The sequence below is a fragment of the Physeter macrocephalus genome, chromosome 12, assembly GCF_002837175.3.
Source record: "Physeter macrocephalus isolate SW-GA chromosome 12, ASM283717v5, whole genome shotgun sequence".
Lineage (NCBI taxonomy): Eukaryota > Metazoa > Chordata > Mammalia > Artiodactyla > Physeteridae > Physeter > Physeter macrocephalus.
The window spans coordinates 55,720,094-55,737,850 of NC_041225.1; the positions used below are offsets into that span (position 1 = coordinate 55,720,094).

A 17,757-nucleotide genomic window follows, 5' to 3' on the forward strand; every position below is an offset into this window, starting at 1 on the left:
ATTTGAGTAAGATATCTTTTTAAAAAAGTGGTTTTCTTTTTGTCCGTGCAGCATGGCATCTTAATTCCCCTATCAGGGATTGGGCCTGTGCCTCCTGCAGTGGAAGGGTGGAGTCTTAACCACTGGACCACCAGGGAAGTCCCTTAAAATGTTTTTTGAATGCTATTTTATGCCAAGAATTATATTCACCCATGATTTTTGATATGTTTCCATATTATGAGGGATGGAGTTCAGATAAACTTGGAGAGCAATTCCTTGATCCACTTTGTCTTCAGACAAGGCAAAGATTAATGTGCTTCAGACTAGACTGGATCTAAGCTAACATTCTTTCTAGAATGTTGGTGGCTCTTGTCCTTTGAAAAACGGAAGGGTAATTGAAAATGTTGAGAAAGGTTCGAGCAAGTTTGCGTCAGTACCACATTAGTCAAGAGACTAAGGCAAAAGTAAAACAAGAATAGATGTGAGGATGTGGCAACACCTGCTACTGAAAGCACTGACAAAATGTTGAAAGCTCTTCATGAGACACAGGTATTCTGATGTGTCAAAATATTCTAAATGCTTGAACTCTCTACAAGAATTCCCTGTGTAGTTATTTTTTAAATTAATTTTTATTGGAGTATGATTGCTTTACAATGTTGTGTTAGCCTCCACTGCACAACAAAATGAATCAGCCATACACATAACAGATATCCCCTCCCTTTTGGACTTCCCTCCCGTTTAGGTTACCACAGTGCACTAGGTGAGTTCCCTGTGCTATACAGCATGTTTCCATCAGTTGTCCATTTTATACATAGTATCAATAATGTATATGTGTCAATCCCAGTCTCCCAATTCCTCCCACCCCACCCCTTTCCCCCTTGGTATCCATACATTTGCTCTCTACGTCTGCGTCTCTATTTCTGCTTTGCAACTAAGATCATCTATACCATTTTTCTAGATTCCACATATGTGCGTTATTAAACGATATTTGCTTTTCTCTTTCTGACTTACTTCACTCTGTATGACAGTCTCCAAGTCCATCCACGTCTCTGCAAATGACCCAATTTCATTCCTCTTTATGGCTGAGTAATATTCCATTGTATATATGTACCACATCTTCTTTATCCATTCCTCTGTCAATGGGCATTTAGGTTGCTTCCATGTCCTGGCTATTGTAAATAATGCTGCTATGAACACTGGGGTGCATGTCCTTTTTTTTGAATTATGGTTTTCTCTGGGTATATGCCCAGTAGTGGATTGCTGAGTCCTATGGTAGTTCTATTTTTAGTTTTTTAAGGAACCTCCATACTGTTTTCCATAGGGCTGTATCAATTTACATTCTTCCCAGTGTAGTTATTTTTTATTTCCAACTTCTAACACTCTAATGACATTACTCTTTTTGGTGGACACACATTGTTTTTGCCTGATCAGCATTCATTTTCTCTTTGGGAATAGCATTCAGATTTTTCCTTGGGGAATTACCTTCCCCCTCCCACCCCCGGACTTTCCTAGTCCATATTGTTGGGTCAGCCTGACTCCACCCTACCAAGCAGCAGGTAATTGGTTCAGAAGAGCACATGACCAAGTGAGATTCAGTACTGGGACTTTTGTTGATATTATTGGGAATGTGAAGTTTGATTTATTTTAAGATTGCTATCATAGGATAATATAAGCCTGGGGATGCTAGAAATCATATATAGAAAAAGCAGTCCTGAAAATAGGGCCAATGCAGTGGAAACAGAAGCAAGAGGAAGAGAAATACCAAGTCCTACTGACATAGTTTTAACCCAGATCCAGCCATGCCTGAACATGCCTGAACATCTCTAGACTTTTCGCTGTCTTTAGCCAATAAATTCCCTTTTTTGCCTAAGCCAGGCTTGAGGTGGTTTATACCTTCCAGAAATAAAAGAGTTTTGACTCTTGAAAGTATTGCTGTCACAAAAGATACCTAGAAGTGGCTATCTAGTCTGTATAAAAGCAAAGAATGTGCTCAGGCTAGCTGTGGCTCCAGAATTTATATAAATAGGTGCTACAATCATGCCAGAGGTAATGGATGAGGGACTTGTTCTAAAGCTGCTTTATATAATTTTGCTTAAACATCTATTATTCATATCAAAGAATGAGGAGTAGAAAATACCTCACCCTCCAGGCCAGTCGCTTGGCACCACAACGGACTCAAGCTAAGAAAACATCAATCAATAAGGTTTCCAGAGCTCTATGAAGGTCTAATCCATATCTGCCTCTCAGTGTTTACCAGAAGCATTTTGATATAGTGGAAAGTGCTCTGGGTTCAGATCCTAGCTGTACAACTTACCAAGCTAAATGACCCTGGACTAATGGCTCAAATTCTGGGAGATGTAATTTGTTTTACAAATTTTTGTGTTTGATATAAATGATATATCCTCATCCTTCTGCCAGTGATTTATTTCTCCCTTAACATCATAATTATGAAATTCATGCTTGAGGTCCTGCGGAGCCCTAGTGCATTCGTTTTCCTGTTATGTTATATTCCATTACATAGATCTACCACAATACATTTTTTAAAATATTTATTTATTTATTTATTTATTTATTTATTTTGGCTGCGTCAGGTCTTAGTTGTAGCTCAGGTCTTTTGTTGCAGCGTGCGGGCTCTCAGTTGTGGTGCGCGGGTTTCTCTCTAGTTGTGGCTCGCAGGCTCCAGAGCACATGGGCTCAGGGCATGTGGGATCTTAGTTCCCTGACCAGGGATCGAACCAGCATCCCCTGCATTGCAAGACCAATTCTTAACCACTGGACCATCAGGGAAGTCCCCTACCACAATATTTTTACTCATTTTTCCATTGATGGACCTTAGGTTGTTTCCAAATTTTCATTCTTTTTTTTTTAACCAAATTTTCATTCTTATGCATACTACTGCCATAAATATTCTTATGCCTATATGCAAAAGATCATCTAGGATATATTCCAAGGAATATAATTGCTTGGTTATGGACCATTGCTGAGTTATATGCACTTTGACTTTACTAGATATTGACAAGCTGTCCTCCAGAGTTTTATCACTTGAGACTTTCACCAGCTTTGTAAAAGAGATGCTTCACATCCTTTCTAGGACTCAAACATTCATTCAACAAATGATTTTTAGTCATCTACTAATCTGTTCTAGGTACTGGGATGCAGCAGTGAAATATCCAGCTCTCTTGGAGCTTCATTTTCTTGGCAGGAGACATAATAACAAATAAAAAATGAATATATAATAGGTCCAGAGGTGACGAGTGCCTTGTTTCCAGAGTCTTTGGGTGCCAAGGACTAGTTCTTCTCCTTGGGTCCTTCTTTACCTACAGTAAGTGAATACAATGCCCTCCTGAACCCAATGTGACCTAATTCCAGAAACTGATTTTTTAAAACTTGCAATTACCATAAAATTAGAAGATGAATATTTTACATTAGTGTGATGTTTTAGAATTCAGTTAGTGTTTTAGAATCCATGTTCTCAGTTGACCACAATTCTAGGCAGCATATAAGGAAGTGGTTAAATGCTCCTGCAGTCAAGCAGCCTGGGATCAAATCTTGGTTTCCTGACTTACTAACCATGTGATCTTTAACAAGTTACTTAATCTAAGTCTCAATTTCTGTATAAGGTAATAGTGTCTGACTCATAGGGGTGCTTATCACAGTGCTCAGTAAATTTTTAGTACTTAATATTTACTAGTGATCAATTAACAATTGGATGGGTCAATCATGTGATATTATGCCCATTTCATAGATGAGGAAACTGAGGTCCAAAGTGGTTGAACAAACTGCTCAGACAGTAAGTTCTGTTGCCTCATGAACCTGGGTTTTCTGGCACCAAAACCAATTCTCCACTAGAAAATTGTATATATAAATGTATGATGTATTCATTGAATAATTATTTATTGAGCATCTAAAATTGCCTGTCACTGTTCTTGGTGCTAGAGAATTCTAAAATATTCCCAATATGGCTGATCATCTTTGGGCAAGCCTGAAATTATAGCTATCTTGAGGCCAGTCCCAGTACTTTGTTTCATCTAGCATTGACTATGAATTGAATTTTGAAGATTTTACTGAAGTTTTTTTGGAGGATAGAGATGAACATTATATCACTTTAGACTGTAAACATCTTGAAGGCAAAGATCATGTTTTACCTACCAGTGTACAACCAGCACTTAGCACAGTGCCTGGCATATACTTATTGACTATCTGATAAATGAACATGTCATACAGCAAAACTTAATCTATCTTCCTCAGCAACTTCTCACCTGTCCCCATAATACCCTCCGCAACAGCTCCTTCAAAATTGTTGATGAAATGGAGATGAATTGAACTGTGAAGAATCCTACCTCTCATGAACTTGATTGCATTCTTCCAAGTATGCCTGGCTTCCAGATACAAGTAGTTTTCATCTGAAACCAAATATAGTGTTGTTTGGGTTATAAAAAATATATGTCAAAAAATTGAGTCAGGGAGCCAATAGTTGAATAAACAATAACAACAACAAAGTGTATTCATGGAAAGATAAGGGATGATCTAAGACAGTGCATACTGAGCACCTGATGAAGAGAACTGACAGTAAACATTATTGGAGCTCTGAGCAAGGAGAAAGGAAACAGGAGGATGGTAATGTATCAACCTGACTGAAGAGAATCTATTCTAGGTCTCTTTATTGACAAACTGTGAGGTATTGTGAGTTGGTTTTATTATTATAGCTCAGAGAGTTTCCTCTGCGTAGCAGCCTGTCAATAGCTTAAGGTTTTGGAGACATCTTTATGGGCTTAGGGTCTAATGGGTCCTAGGAACAGCCCACCTGCAGTTTCTATGTAGAAAGAGGAGGTGGGGTCCAGGTAGGTAGCAAGGGCCTTGACTCCTCATTCCTGACTCTCCTAGCATTCAGCTTTGGGGACTAACCTCCAGCTGAGAAGAAAAACAGACCTTATTCTTGACCTGTCCACCCTGATACCTCACTCTCTGGTTGAAAGAAAAGGTATCCACTTTAAGTAACTCCACTTTGACTTAAATGTCACAGTTCCCACTCCTTTTCCCTCATAACCTCACCCTCAGCCCCTATCCCCCAAATAAAAGTAAATACCCCCTAAAATTTGACAATGCTTCATTCTCACCATTCTCAAGATTACTACCTTGCTTTTAACCCAATGCCAACATTTGGGATGGAGAATATTTCCTTAGATTTCAGCTTCTCCTCCTCCTCTTCCTTCTTCTTCCTCTTCTTCTTCTCCTTTTTAAGTGCACAGATATTCCTTTAAATTATCACTGTGAGATTAAGAAAATAAGATATTTTGGTAAGAAAAATCAAGATTTGTGCCTGACATCTGACTTAGCACAAAGTAGTCCTATTTGGTACAATATGTTAAACCCTTCAAAGCTAAAGGAAAATGAAATCAAGAAGTGTAGCTCTTAGAGAGACATCATGGTATGTTTCATTTTCCAACAAGCCAAGCTACAAGACACCCACTGGTGACACTTGGCTTTGGCCATCCAGATGCATTTATTTATTTCTGTGACAACATGAGCTTGGCAGAACATTGAGAACTGGTGGCTGAGAAAAAATTCGGTCTTCCTGCTCACAGAAGAGATTCTAAGACATCCTTGCTAATACAGCATTGCAGAAAGGGCTTGCGTATGAATCAGCATACACATAAATGTTAAGTGGGCTGATGAGGGTGGCAGAGTTTATAGGAATTTCTGATGAAGCAGCACCAAGAGTGCCTATCCGTTATTGTATGAGTGCAGTGCAGTCTATAATTTGACTTGTTTGGGTTTTTTTGTTATTATATGTTATGCTTCACTGAAGCTTGCTGCAAGCTCTCTTTTTCCTTTGCTGTCAGAATTCCCCTGATTCATGAATGAGAATTGAGGCTTTGTGGCAAGAATGTTAAGTATTCCTTCAAACTACACAGACAGGGCTGAGAGACTGTTATGTTTTATTAGCATCTGATTCCAGGAATGGGATCCCAATTCTCCTAATTTCCTAGTCATAGATGCATTTTGGCGTTCACCACAGTCTAGTTGGATCCCCTCTGAAGTATCTAGGAACCAAATCAAAAGCAGTGTCAAGCAAAGATGAGTTGAGTATACAGATGGTCAGGTAAAACATGTCGTCAGGCTTCCAGAATCCTCCCCCTTCCTAGGCCCAGTACTGTCTGGACAGATCTAGCAAAGAAATAACCCAGGCCCCTGTATTTTATCTGACAATCCTATTAAGGCTTTTGGTAGCTCTATCTTAGTCCTCTGCCATCAGAGGGAAAAAAAATTTGAGATTAGCCATCAAAACCTGGAACAATATTTCTCAAAGTCTGGTCCCAGATAAACTGCATAAGAATAACCTGAGGAACCTGTGAAAAAAGCAGATTCCTTAGTTTCACCCTAGACTCACAGAATCCATAATTCCAGGTATGGGCCTGGGGATATGCATTTTTAAAAATCTCTGTAGATAATTCTGAGGCACATCAAAGCATAACTATTATTTATGACTTCTGTGTCTTTTCTCTTCTAGCAGTGCATACTTAAAGCCTTTTTTTTTTTTTTTGGCCACACCCCACAGCACGCAGGATCTTAGTTCCCTGACCAGGGATCAAACCCACATCCCCTGCATTGGAAGCGCAGAGTCTTAGCCACTGGACTGCCAGGGAAGTCCCACTTAAAGCCTTTTTCTGCTTATGGAAAGTAGATAATGAAAGTACAGTATATGACATTAATGAGGACCTTAATAAATATTTATCCTTAATCCCTTCTTAAAGGAACTTTGGATTTCAGGAACAAGAAGGGGTATATACCCAAGGTCCTTTCCCGGTTCCCTGAAGAAAAGAAAGTCAGAGATTGCCTCCATATAAACTAGGCCCTAATCCATCTACACGTGACCCTGTCCAGGCTGTTGGCAGTGGCTCCAGCAGAAACATGTTCAGAGTTGTTTGTGTGGGACAAACAGAATGGATCTTCAGTCAGTGTGCAGAGAAACCTGCAGTTATTTACCCCTTCTCTAAATTACCTCCGAACTTCTTTCCGGTCTGGATCAAAGAGTTAACTTAAAAACCAAAATTTCCCCCCTACATTTCCTTCCCTCACTATTCCTAATTCTGACCTCTTCATTTTTCAGCGTTTTATCTGAAAGTTAGCCACCATTAATGAACAGATCATTGCATATTGAGAACCTCGTGTCAGAGAAGGCAGTAGAACCCTGCAGATTCAGGATTTGGGTTTAGAAAGACTACAGGCCCCAACATGCAATTTCACCATCCAAAGACTACCATTCCCAACATGCAATGCAGTCAGCGTTAGTAAAAGAAAGGAACTAGGGGGAAATTGCCAGCCTGGCTGGAAACTTTGCCTGCGTGCCACCCTCAGGCAAAGGAATGATTTCGAAAGCTCCCAGAAGATATTTTTTGCAGGAGCGGTCACTCCCTAAATCGAGGCAAGAAAAGGGAGGAGTCTGAGCCATGTCCCACCCCTTCTCCAGTAAACTTCTGCCGCTCCAGGTTTGGCGGCAGGAGTTCGAAGGACCTGGAGGAGCTGCACACCCCTGGCTTTCCTCATGGTTTCGGTGACCAGAGCCGTTTTTGGAGACCTGCCCTTGGGGGCAGGGACGGTGGAGAAGTTCCAGCTGCAGTCAGACCAGCTGAGAGTAGACATCATCTCCTGGGGCTGCACCATCACGGGCCTGGAGGTTAAAGACAGGCAGGGCAGAGCCTCAGACTTGGTGCTCGGCTTTGCTGAGTTGGAAGGTGGGTTGAATTCCTCCCCGGGCTGCGGACGGGCCCCAGTTCCACCTGGCACACTGCCCCACACAGCTTGCCCGCGATGCAGGGATGCAGGCGAAGTACGGAGCTTGTGACCATCAGGAGTACTTGGATCCGGCTAACTCACTGTGTGCGATCCAGTGTTTGGAAAAGACAAAATGAATAGAAACTGCCGTAGGACTTGGCCTCTGGTTATACATTCAGGCTTTGTCTTGAGGGTAAGATAAAACTCCAGCAACACTGGAGCGATCTTTGAACTGCCGGATCTTTGTAAGGGTGGGAGAGGAAAGTGCAGGCCAGAGGGGGTGTGGCCCCATGCTCTTCCTCCTGCCCTTTCGGAAGAAGGAAAATGATCAAAGACGTGCGTCTTCTACTTCCTTTCTCCTTGATCAGATTCTCTTTGAGGCCGGGTTGTTTCAGAAATGCTCCATAAGGTAAGCTTAGTGGGTGCAGAAGCTTATCCGCTTTGGTCTGTGATCACCCCCTGGCTGATCAATAACTATGTGCTGAAAGAATGAGGAAGACCAACTTACTGTCGAGAAACGAGTCTCCTTATAGCTAGGGTGGACTTTGTTCTGTGGGAATCCGTAGACAATTAAGAACATGTATTAATTCCTGCATTCAGACACCGTTGATCCAACTGTCTCATTCAATGAGACAGGTCCCCATCCTCATGCAGCTTGCGGTGCAGATGTGGAGATAGACCTTAGCCAAATAATTGCATAAATAGATAAGTCACACTGCAGTTTGATTGGGGCAAAAGAAAATGTACATAGTGCTTGCTATTTCTTGGCACACCCGAGTAGCTAGACAGAAAATGAGGTCGAAATAAAGTTAGCAAAGGGCAACTGCTTGAGAATTAATTCTCTCTGCTCAGTGGTAGGGGCATGGACAAAATCTGTTAAGAGGAGGCTTGAGATTTTCCTTTAGGTGTCTGTTTTTCTGTCTGTTTGGTTCTTTAGATATGTAACATAGCTCATTGTTGGAGGTCAAGAAACCTGAGAGTATTGGTTTTCCCTTAGGAGGATAAAACTGGCTCCTCATTTCCTTAGCAAAATGTATTATAAAAATATTTCTGAGGGTCCTATTCCTTGTCCTCTGGTTGCTTGTCTTTAGCTCCTTTGGAGCCTCCACAGCTTGGCTCGGAGAAGGAGGTAGGTAACCTTCAGCAGAATTTCTTTGGTGATTTCAGCGAGTCTATTATAGGAGACTCACTGGTAGGAAGGTGCAGGGGCTGGGGGCAATCAGCTCCACTTCCCCTTGGTCTCCACGCCCCCTTCTACTTCTGGGGATGGTGTTCTTATCTTCTGTGTTCAGAGTCAGAAAGCAAGAGAGTTGACAAGTGACAAGAGAGGATTCTTTAGCATCACTTTTGCTGAGTCACCTCTCTCTGTTAGTAGCATAACCATTTGCTAGGCTGAACCAGAATCACAAAGAGATAACTTGACTGGTGCAAAATTGCCCAGTGGAGTCCAAGGAGAATTGGATAGATGACCTAGAATTTCTGAGCCAGTAAAGCACTGGACTTGATAAGCAGTGAACATCTGCTTTTATCACCCCATTTCCATCTCTTCTTTATTGCCATTCAGGAGGTAACTACCCTCCCCCTCCCCTCCTCCCACTCATACACACACTCACTTCTTACTAATTTTAGTTCTCATATAAGAGTCACATGGACCTTAAAGCACAAGGCATCTTTGTGGAATTCATATGAAACGTGTGCCATGATGATGTGGCACCTGGGAAGCACCAGTTTCTTAGCAGGCATAGAAGTGCCTATTTTGTGAGGGCAATAATACAGTCGTCTCTGTGAGTCTATGAATCTTGTGGGAGTCTAGGTGGAAGAAAGTATTATCCCCAAATGTTCTTAAAAGGGAGAAAAAAAATAGACCCCCCTCAGATTACGATGATCTAGCTTGTATTGACTGTATTGTTCCCCACGTTATTAACATCTCTTGAGAAAGTTAGATAGCATTCTCTTATCAGGATGTGTCATAGGCACCACAAAATGCCAGGTTGAATCAAAGCATCTAAAGTATTCTAGGTGCTGGGAATTCCCTGGTGGTCCAGTGGTTAGGACTCCAAGCTTCCACTGCAGGGAGCACAGGTTCCACCCTTGGTCGTGGAACTAAGATCCGGCAAGCTGAGTAGTGTGGCCAAAAAAAAAAAAAAAAAAGTAAAGTATTCTAGGTGCTAGATCAAGATAAACATTTTCAATCCTATGCTATAATTTAGATAATTTAATTATTTATTTAAAAAGGAGAACAAGCTATTTTCAAAAGATAAAGAAGCATTTAGAATATCAAGTAAGGCTTTCTGATATGTTTAGCCATCTTCGAGGTTGAACTTCATATATGTCATTACAGGAAGCATAACTGCCTCAATCAGAATAGTGTGAAATGGCGGTCTGCTACTATTTTGATCAATTCTGGTGTATTAAAACCCATGTCAAGAAATTGGCGACAGAGGATATCTTTAAGAAGGGACTCTGGGTAGCTGGGGTACAGAGACAGGAAGGAGGCTAGATTTTCACTGTACAGTCTTTTAGAACATCTGAGTATGTAGTATTATATAAACAAACTGAGGCAAATAATTTAAAGCAATAAGATGTGACAGAGTGAGTAAGGGGTTATCTTCACATTACCATGTTCCAAAAATGTTTTGAGCCAAGGTGAAGAGCTAAGCATGGATAATTCCATGAGACATGGTCCTTTTGTAATTGCCAGGTTAGATGTGAACTACCTCTAATTTCCCAGATAGATCTTATAAACGACTTGGCTGATGGCCATGACTGGAGGTCAGAATAGTTCAAATTCTCCCTAGGAAAATGAGATCTTTCTTCTGTAGAATTCTAAAGAGGTAAATCATATGATCTTTTAGTTATAAGCTAGAAAAATCATTAATGCCTCCTGTGAAGTATTTTTTCTGCCATTTTTTGTATTAAAAATATTTTTAAATGTTTTTCATCTGCACATCCAACCTGCAGTCATTATGACTTCTTTCAAAACCCGTGATGAGGATATTTGCTTATAAGCCAGAGGTGTAAATAACCTACCCATGCAATCAATGCGATTCCTTCCCCTTCATCTTCCGCCCAGTCGCCACCAACACCCAGCTATTACTGCCATGAGAGCCATTATGGAAAGCTTAGAAAAAAATAAACTTAGTGCTCTTAGAAAACCTGAGTTTGTAAGAGGGGGTGGGAGGAAAAGAGACCTGTTTAGAGGTTGCAGTTTAATATTACAGATGCCCAAGAGTGTCCTTGTAGGAGCTTTGAAGATTCCTAGTTTAAAATCTCTGCTTTGTCCCTTAAAGCTGTGTGACCTTGGGCAAGTTATTTAACCTCTCTAGATCTGTTTCCTCACTTGAACCAAATGGATTAAAATGCTATTGGCTGTGATCATGTCTGACTATAGTGAACAATTAATCATTTTAATCTCCTCTCCTTCCTTTGCCCCCAAATATCTTCCCTCTTACTCCTTGAACTTCTAAATTTCACTTTGTTAACTGTGCACAAAATGGCATGGAGATTCCTCTGGGACAACCAGCAGCCATCTAAAAATATATAAAATATTTGGGATGCTTAAAGTGCTTGTCAATTAAACTAGTGTTTGTTTTCCTTAGAAAGCCAAAAGAAAGTCACTCAGGTGTGGAGTTTTTGACTGAGAATCCTGAGTGATTTTATTTGAGATTTGGGGCACTCGTGCTAAAGTTTGGGCTGTCTGAGGTGGGTGTCATAGCTGGGATCCTTGGGATATTTGAGGAGTGGACAGGGCCATACCCCGTGGTTAAGCATTTATTAATATATTCTGGCCAGTCCCTTGCCCAGAAAAAGGGACAAACTTTTTCTCTACCCTTTATCCTACATCAGCAACTGACTTCACTGAATCAGCATTCATGGCTTGACCTTTGCCCTTTTTCATGGAAAACAGTATTTTCTGCATTTCAAAAACAATCTTTTTAGTCCTAATCAGAATTTGGGGACCGTCATGTTTTGTAATTCTGATTTGATTTAAAAGCTTAGTAACATGTGAAAATAGTATAAAATCCATGTGTTCTGAAGAGTTTCTCAGAGACAGTTGAGAGCAGTGGTTTCTGCTGTCCTTCTGGTTTAATCCTTAAAAACTCTTCATCTAAACCAAGGGCTTCTTACCTCCATGGGCTTATTAATTGTTGCCAGAAAGTGGTCCCTTCTTAGGGAATTCTTGCAAGCCCATGAGGCAGCAACCTTGCTGTTGAATTCGTCCTTGTCTCTGATGCCAAGCATGGGGCTGGCAGAGAGTAGGGGCTTGGTGTACGCTTGTTGAATGGATCAATGTAGGAGTCAAAAAGAGATATAGCCAAACAATTTTTGAACAAAAATTCTGCTTTTCTTCACATTTTTGAGCTCCCGATTAGCAAATGAAATCATATGTCATCAGGGAAATGCAAATGAAAACAACATTGAGACCTATTATTATTATTATTATTCTTTTTTTTTTGGCTGTGCTGCGCGGCTTGTGGGATCTTAGTTCCCTGACCAGGGGTGGAACAACACGCACACTTTGCAGGAAAAGCGTGGAGTTCTAACCACTGGACCACCAGGGAAGTCCTAGAGACTCCTTTTTGTTACTCAGTGTAAGGGGTTTTAAAGCTACAGCTTCAGAGAAGAAGGTGGGGAGAGAGGTGGAAGCTGGTGGAGACTCAGCCTGGCCTGTGCTGAGAGATGGTGGTAAAAGGTCAATTAACCAGAAAGCCTTGTGCTCTCCAAATAATGTGATGCTTAAGAACATGTACTCAGGGCTTCCCTGGTGGTGCAGTGGTTGAGAATCCGCCTGCCGATGCAGGGGATACAGGTTCGTGACCCGGCCCGGGAGGACCCCACATAACGCGGAGCAACTGGGCCCGTGAGCCATGGCCGCTGAGCCTGTGCGTCCGGAGCCTGTGCTCCGCAACGGGAGAGGCCACAACAGTGAGAGGCCCGCGTACCACAAAAAAAAAAGAACATGTACTCAGGAGCCAGACTGCCTGGGTTCAAACCCTGATTCTGCCACTAACTAGCTGTGTGTTTTGGGCCAAGTTACTTAACCTTTTGTGGTCAATTTCCATGCCTGTAAAATGAGAGTAATAATACTGCCTACCTTATAGCAGTATTCTGAGGATGAAATGATTTAAATGTAGAGCACTTAGAAAGTGGCTGAGACTTAGGAAGCGGTCAATAACTTTTAGCTCTTGTGAGAGTCTGTGGGCAGGACCCTGAAGACCTGCAGATTTTGGCAAGGAAGTGAACCAGGGAAGACCTGGAAGAGAGTGATTAATGTTTCACTTATGCCCAACCAGTTGAGTAATGGGAACGTGTGACCTATAACTGGCCCAGTAGGTTCAGGGCCCATATCCTGAGAGCCCCTCCAGCCTTGGTAAAAAGAGTTCATGCACTTGAATCACATACTCTTCTGACCCACAGTAGGTGTGATGGATACAGAGTACCACATGAAGGGCGGATGGAGTTCCAAGGACAACTGAGTGAAAAATAGAGCAGAAAGTAATCTTAGCAATAATACAAAAAAAATGAACTACCTCCAAACCTTAATCTCTGCCATGATGATCTAAACTAAAAGATTATAGCATAGAGGAGCTTAAAGACAAGGAAGTTACTGTAACATGCCCACGCATACCGTTGTAAGTACAAGGACACTGGCTACACTACTCTTTATGGCCCCGCCCCACCCCCCGCCCAGAAAAGCCCAACAACAGTTTATGCTCATCAGCATGCCATATAGCCATCAAAAGGGATATGGTAGATGGATATGGAGTCACATGGAATGATCTTAAGACATTTGATAAGGGGCTTCCCTGGTGGCGCAGTGGTTGCGCGTCCGCCTGCCGATGCAGGGGAACCGGGTTCGCGCCCCGGTCTGGGAGGATCCCACGTGCCGCGGAGCGGCTGGGCCCGTGAGCCATGGCCGCTGAGCCTGCGCGTCCGGAGCCTGTGCTCCGCAACGGGAGAGGCCGCAGCAGAAGGAGGCCCGCATACCAAAAAAAAAAAAAAAAAAAAGACATTTGATAAATGAAAAGTTGCAAAACAATGTGAGTAGTTTGTATCTTTATGTAGAATATGTGTGTGTTTGTGTCTTTGTTTGTGCTTATATGTAGTTAATTTAAAAAACAAAAAAAAGCAATTGGAAGTGTATATCCCAGACTGTTAGCAGTGATTATCAGTGGAAGGAGAGGAGTTGAGAAGTGAAGGATGGTTTTCATGTTTTACTCTTTATTAAGCTTGCCAGGTTTAACAAATAAAAATGTAGGACACCCACCTAAATTTGAGTTTCAGATAAACAATAAATATGTTTTATGTGAATGTCCCATGTATTCTAATAATATGGACATACTTACACTAAAAAGTTATTCACTGTTTATCTGAAATTCAGATTTAACAGGTGTCCTGTGTTTCCTCCAGCAAGGCTCCTCTATATACTTGGGTATTTAATGCTCATTAAAGGAATTTTTCATGTACTAATTGTATGATTTTTTAAAAAGAAGCATAAGATAGTTTCTTTTCAAGACTACACAAAAATATAATTTTTAGTTAAGAAAATTGGCCTAGAAGCAAATTACAGAGCAGCATGTATATGAAGACCTCAGTTTTATAAGAAGAAAAGCATATGCACACATATACTAAAAGATGGAAAGGTATACATACATAGACATACATAAGAATACTAACAGTTCTCTCTAGTGTTGAGATCAGGATGATTTAAGTTTCTTCTTTGTGCTTTAGAAAGCTCTTTTAAAATGTTTGGAAAGAACATGAATTGCTTTTGGAAAGGGAAAAGGTCATGTGTAAAGAACACCATCTTTCCTTGCTTCCCTGTGGACGCGGATATGCCCAAGTTGCAGCTGCCCTCAGAAGGAAGTGGTGGGCAGCAGTGTAAGCCTTGTCTTTGGTTTAAAGTTATAAAAAACAACGTCATCCCATATCCTTGCAGGGTACCTCCAAAAGCAGCCCTACTTTGGAGCAGTGGTTGGCAGGGTGGCCAACCGAATTGCCAAAGGAACATTCACGTTGGACGGGAAGGAGTATCAGCTGGCCATTAACAATGGGCCCAACAGCCTGCATGGAGGAGTCAGAGGGTTTGATAAGGTGAGTTGGGGGCATCGGACCGAGTCCTCACCTGGCACACTTCACTGAGTACCTTCAAGCATACCTTCTATTTGCGAGGCACAATCCTAGGCCCTAGAGCAAATGCATGGTAAGGTGATACAGGAAAGAGGCTGCTCCCGTGGTTTGGGGGAGCAGATGTGCCCGCTGTGTTCCAGGAGCCACCCTTCACTAGCTCATCTGACTCTAATAGGCAGGAGAGCCCTGCGTGAAAGGATGACAGCCCTTAGGAAAGGCAGGGAGCACGTTTCTCACAGTTTTGGCATCAGAGTTGGTTGACCTTAGGCACAACAGAAAAGTGGATTAAAAATAATACCCACCACTTCTTGCACACGGCATTTGCATATATCATCTCCCACCCTCACTAGAACCCTGTACTGTCACCAAATGAGAAATCTGAGGCCCTGAAAGGCCACACAGCTCCTAAGTTGGGCTGCCTGACCCAAAGCCCTCATTCCTATACTACAACTGCTGGTGTCCGCCACGGCTGCTGTGGGTGCCCCCAGCCCAACACACCCCGTGTATCTGTCTGTGAGCCCCCTCCTTATGCATTGTGGTGCCACATCCAGGCTGCCCTTCCCATGAAGTGCCTCATGCCTCAAAATGACCTCGATTCTCCCTGGTTCCCCCTTTCCACGTTAAAACTCCCATTCCCTAAGTGAATCCCTGGAAAACCAGGTTAGGAAAACAAATTGATCAAACAGCTTCTCCCTGAGGTAGGAATGCCTGCCCTCCTGTTTCCTAGCTGCGTGGGAGCCTGCAGGTGAACCCCAGTGATTCTGTTACTAGTCTCATTTCAGAGAGGTAATTTTGGTAGTTAGCTTTCCTTTAAATTATACCACCCAGGTTACTTCCTAGAGAAAAGCCAGAGAAGACAGGAACATGTATGGCAGTTAAGAATCACAGTTATTTCTTTTCTACCTCTTACTGCCACCCATGCTGTTGAAGGAAGTTGGTCGCTCTCTGTTTCCCCTGTCCTACCAGCTTCCTGTCTGTGGTTTAGAGCCAGACTGCCCCATCACTTCCCCTTTCCTCCATGATGGAACTCCTCATGCTAGGGAGACCTGAAGGCAGAGGGTATCCTCTGTCCTGGCAATATCAGGGCAGAGGGTCTCTGGAATATGCCAGGTCCATGGGCAAACCCCAACCAGAGGAAGTTAGGCCCAGCTCTGTGTGGCCAGGGATCTTCGGGGCAGCCTCAGCACCTTGTTCTAGCTCGTTCCTGCTCTCTGTTCCACATGGAATTTTCTGTGGTGTTGCGTAATGGGGTATGCCCTGTATGAACAAACGCAGAAGGATAGTATTCATGTCCTTCTATGCAGTGTGTCAACTGAGCCCCTTCTGTGAACCAGGGAGATGGAGATCCCTGAGACTCCAGTATAGTGAGGGACTCTTACATAACTGTTGCAGGCAACAAGCCCCATAATACAGATGCCAGTGGTGTGCTACCGGAACTGGGTATGGACAAATTAATGGCAACTAGGGAGGTTGCATTTGAACTGTTCTTGAAGAAAAGATAGTATGTCATTTAATAAGTGGATATTGGAGAGTGGCTGTGCAACAGCCCACAGAGGGGTGGGGAAAGACTTGGAATGTAATCTTGGAGCCATTGAAAGTTTTAGGCCACTAGGTTTTCATGTAGCAACGTGAGCAGTATCACGTAGACTTTGTTTTAAGTTGCATTTGGTTTCAACAATTACTGAATAACTGTTGGTTTGCAGGTATGTGTTTTTCTATTTATACCAACACATTTTTTTAAAGATGAAATTTGAATAACCTGACAGGATTAGAAATGGTGTAAGTAGGCCTAGAGATACAAATGTGGAAATTTTCAGGAAATTTGGAAACCATAGGGTCAGGGAAATCCTCCGTGAATAGGAATTATACTTTCCACTTTATCTGATAATATTGCTTTATACAAAAATCTTTCCATTGTGTTCTTTCTCTAAAGGAAAAAAACTAGGTAGCAAGTTAAGACGGTTTTATTTCAAATATTTCATTCCTAAAATTTTCTGTTTGGGGGATTCCTTTTTCTTTTTAAAATCACACATACACCAGGCAACATTTCCAGGAGATAATTAGGGTGTAAAATTAATTTTTTACTAAGGTCAGCGAATTTGTTTCAAATACCAGCTGCTTTCACTGTAGGTGAAGGCAGAGACCTCCGTTCCCACTGGGCTTCTCTTCCTGGTAAATGCAGTGTCAGAGAGAGAGATCCAGGCCATGCCAGGAGTGGGTGGGCAGAGCCTGGGCTCGTGGGCCATTCCTGTGACCCACAGAAGTTATTATCTTCCAACTCTATTTGCAATGACAGTGTTTGGCCTCAACTCTGCTGTTGGAAACGAAGATTGGAACAAAACATTGACTGAAAGTAAGATGTGGAGTAGTGTAGACTGTCAAGCTAAGTTTGAATCCTAGCTCTGTCACGAATTACATGTATGCCTTTAAACAAGATATTTCTCCCCTTTAAACAATTGCATGAATTACGAAAGGGTTCTACTCCATCCCCTGGAATGTGGGAGGTGGAGGTGGGCAAGTTAACTCCCCTGAACTCAATTTGCTCATCTATAAAATGGGGGTAATAATATTAGTTGGAGCCATGTGAAATTGCCAGTGCTCAACTGTTTTGACCTATAAAGATGGTAATTTTGGTTGGTTCAACTAAATCCTTACCTTATAAAATGGTTTATGTAAAGCACCAGGTCAGTGGCTGGCTGGTGAGCACCCAACAAATGGAGGTCTCATGTCTGCAAAGGGCCCCTTTCCTAGTGACCCCAGAGCTCCCCAAAGGGACTGGGGTGTCTCTGGCTACCTTGTCCTCTGATGGTGTAGAATAAGGAAGCAGGCTCAGGATTAGACTACTTGATTCAAACCCACTGTCTTATTAGC

At 42.2% G+C, this 17,757-nt stretch overlaps 1 protein-coding gene across 3 annotated transcripts in view; it reads left to right on the plus strand.

Annotated features, from left to right (window-relative positions):
• Positions 1–17,757, plus strand: part of GALM (galactose mutarotase) — an 88,877-nt gene that overhangs the window by 29,382 nt on the left and 41,738 nt on the right. The window contains exons 1-2 of one of the 3 annotated variants that reach the window (XM_007116325.3): positions 7,311–7,715; positions 14,696–14,850. In XM_007116325.3, coding sequence (XP_007116387.1) covers positions 7,526–7,715; positions 14,696–14,850 — 345 coding nt within the window. In that variant the 5' untranslated portion in view covers positions 7,311–7,525. Of the gene's footprint in view, positions 1–7,310; positions 7,716–14,695; positions 14,851–17,757 lie in introns of those variants that run through there. The other 2 variants (XM_028496985.2, XM_028496986.2) reach the window with 2 other exon arrangements.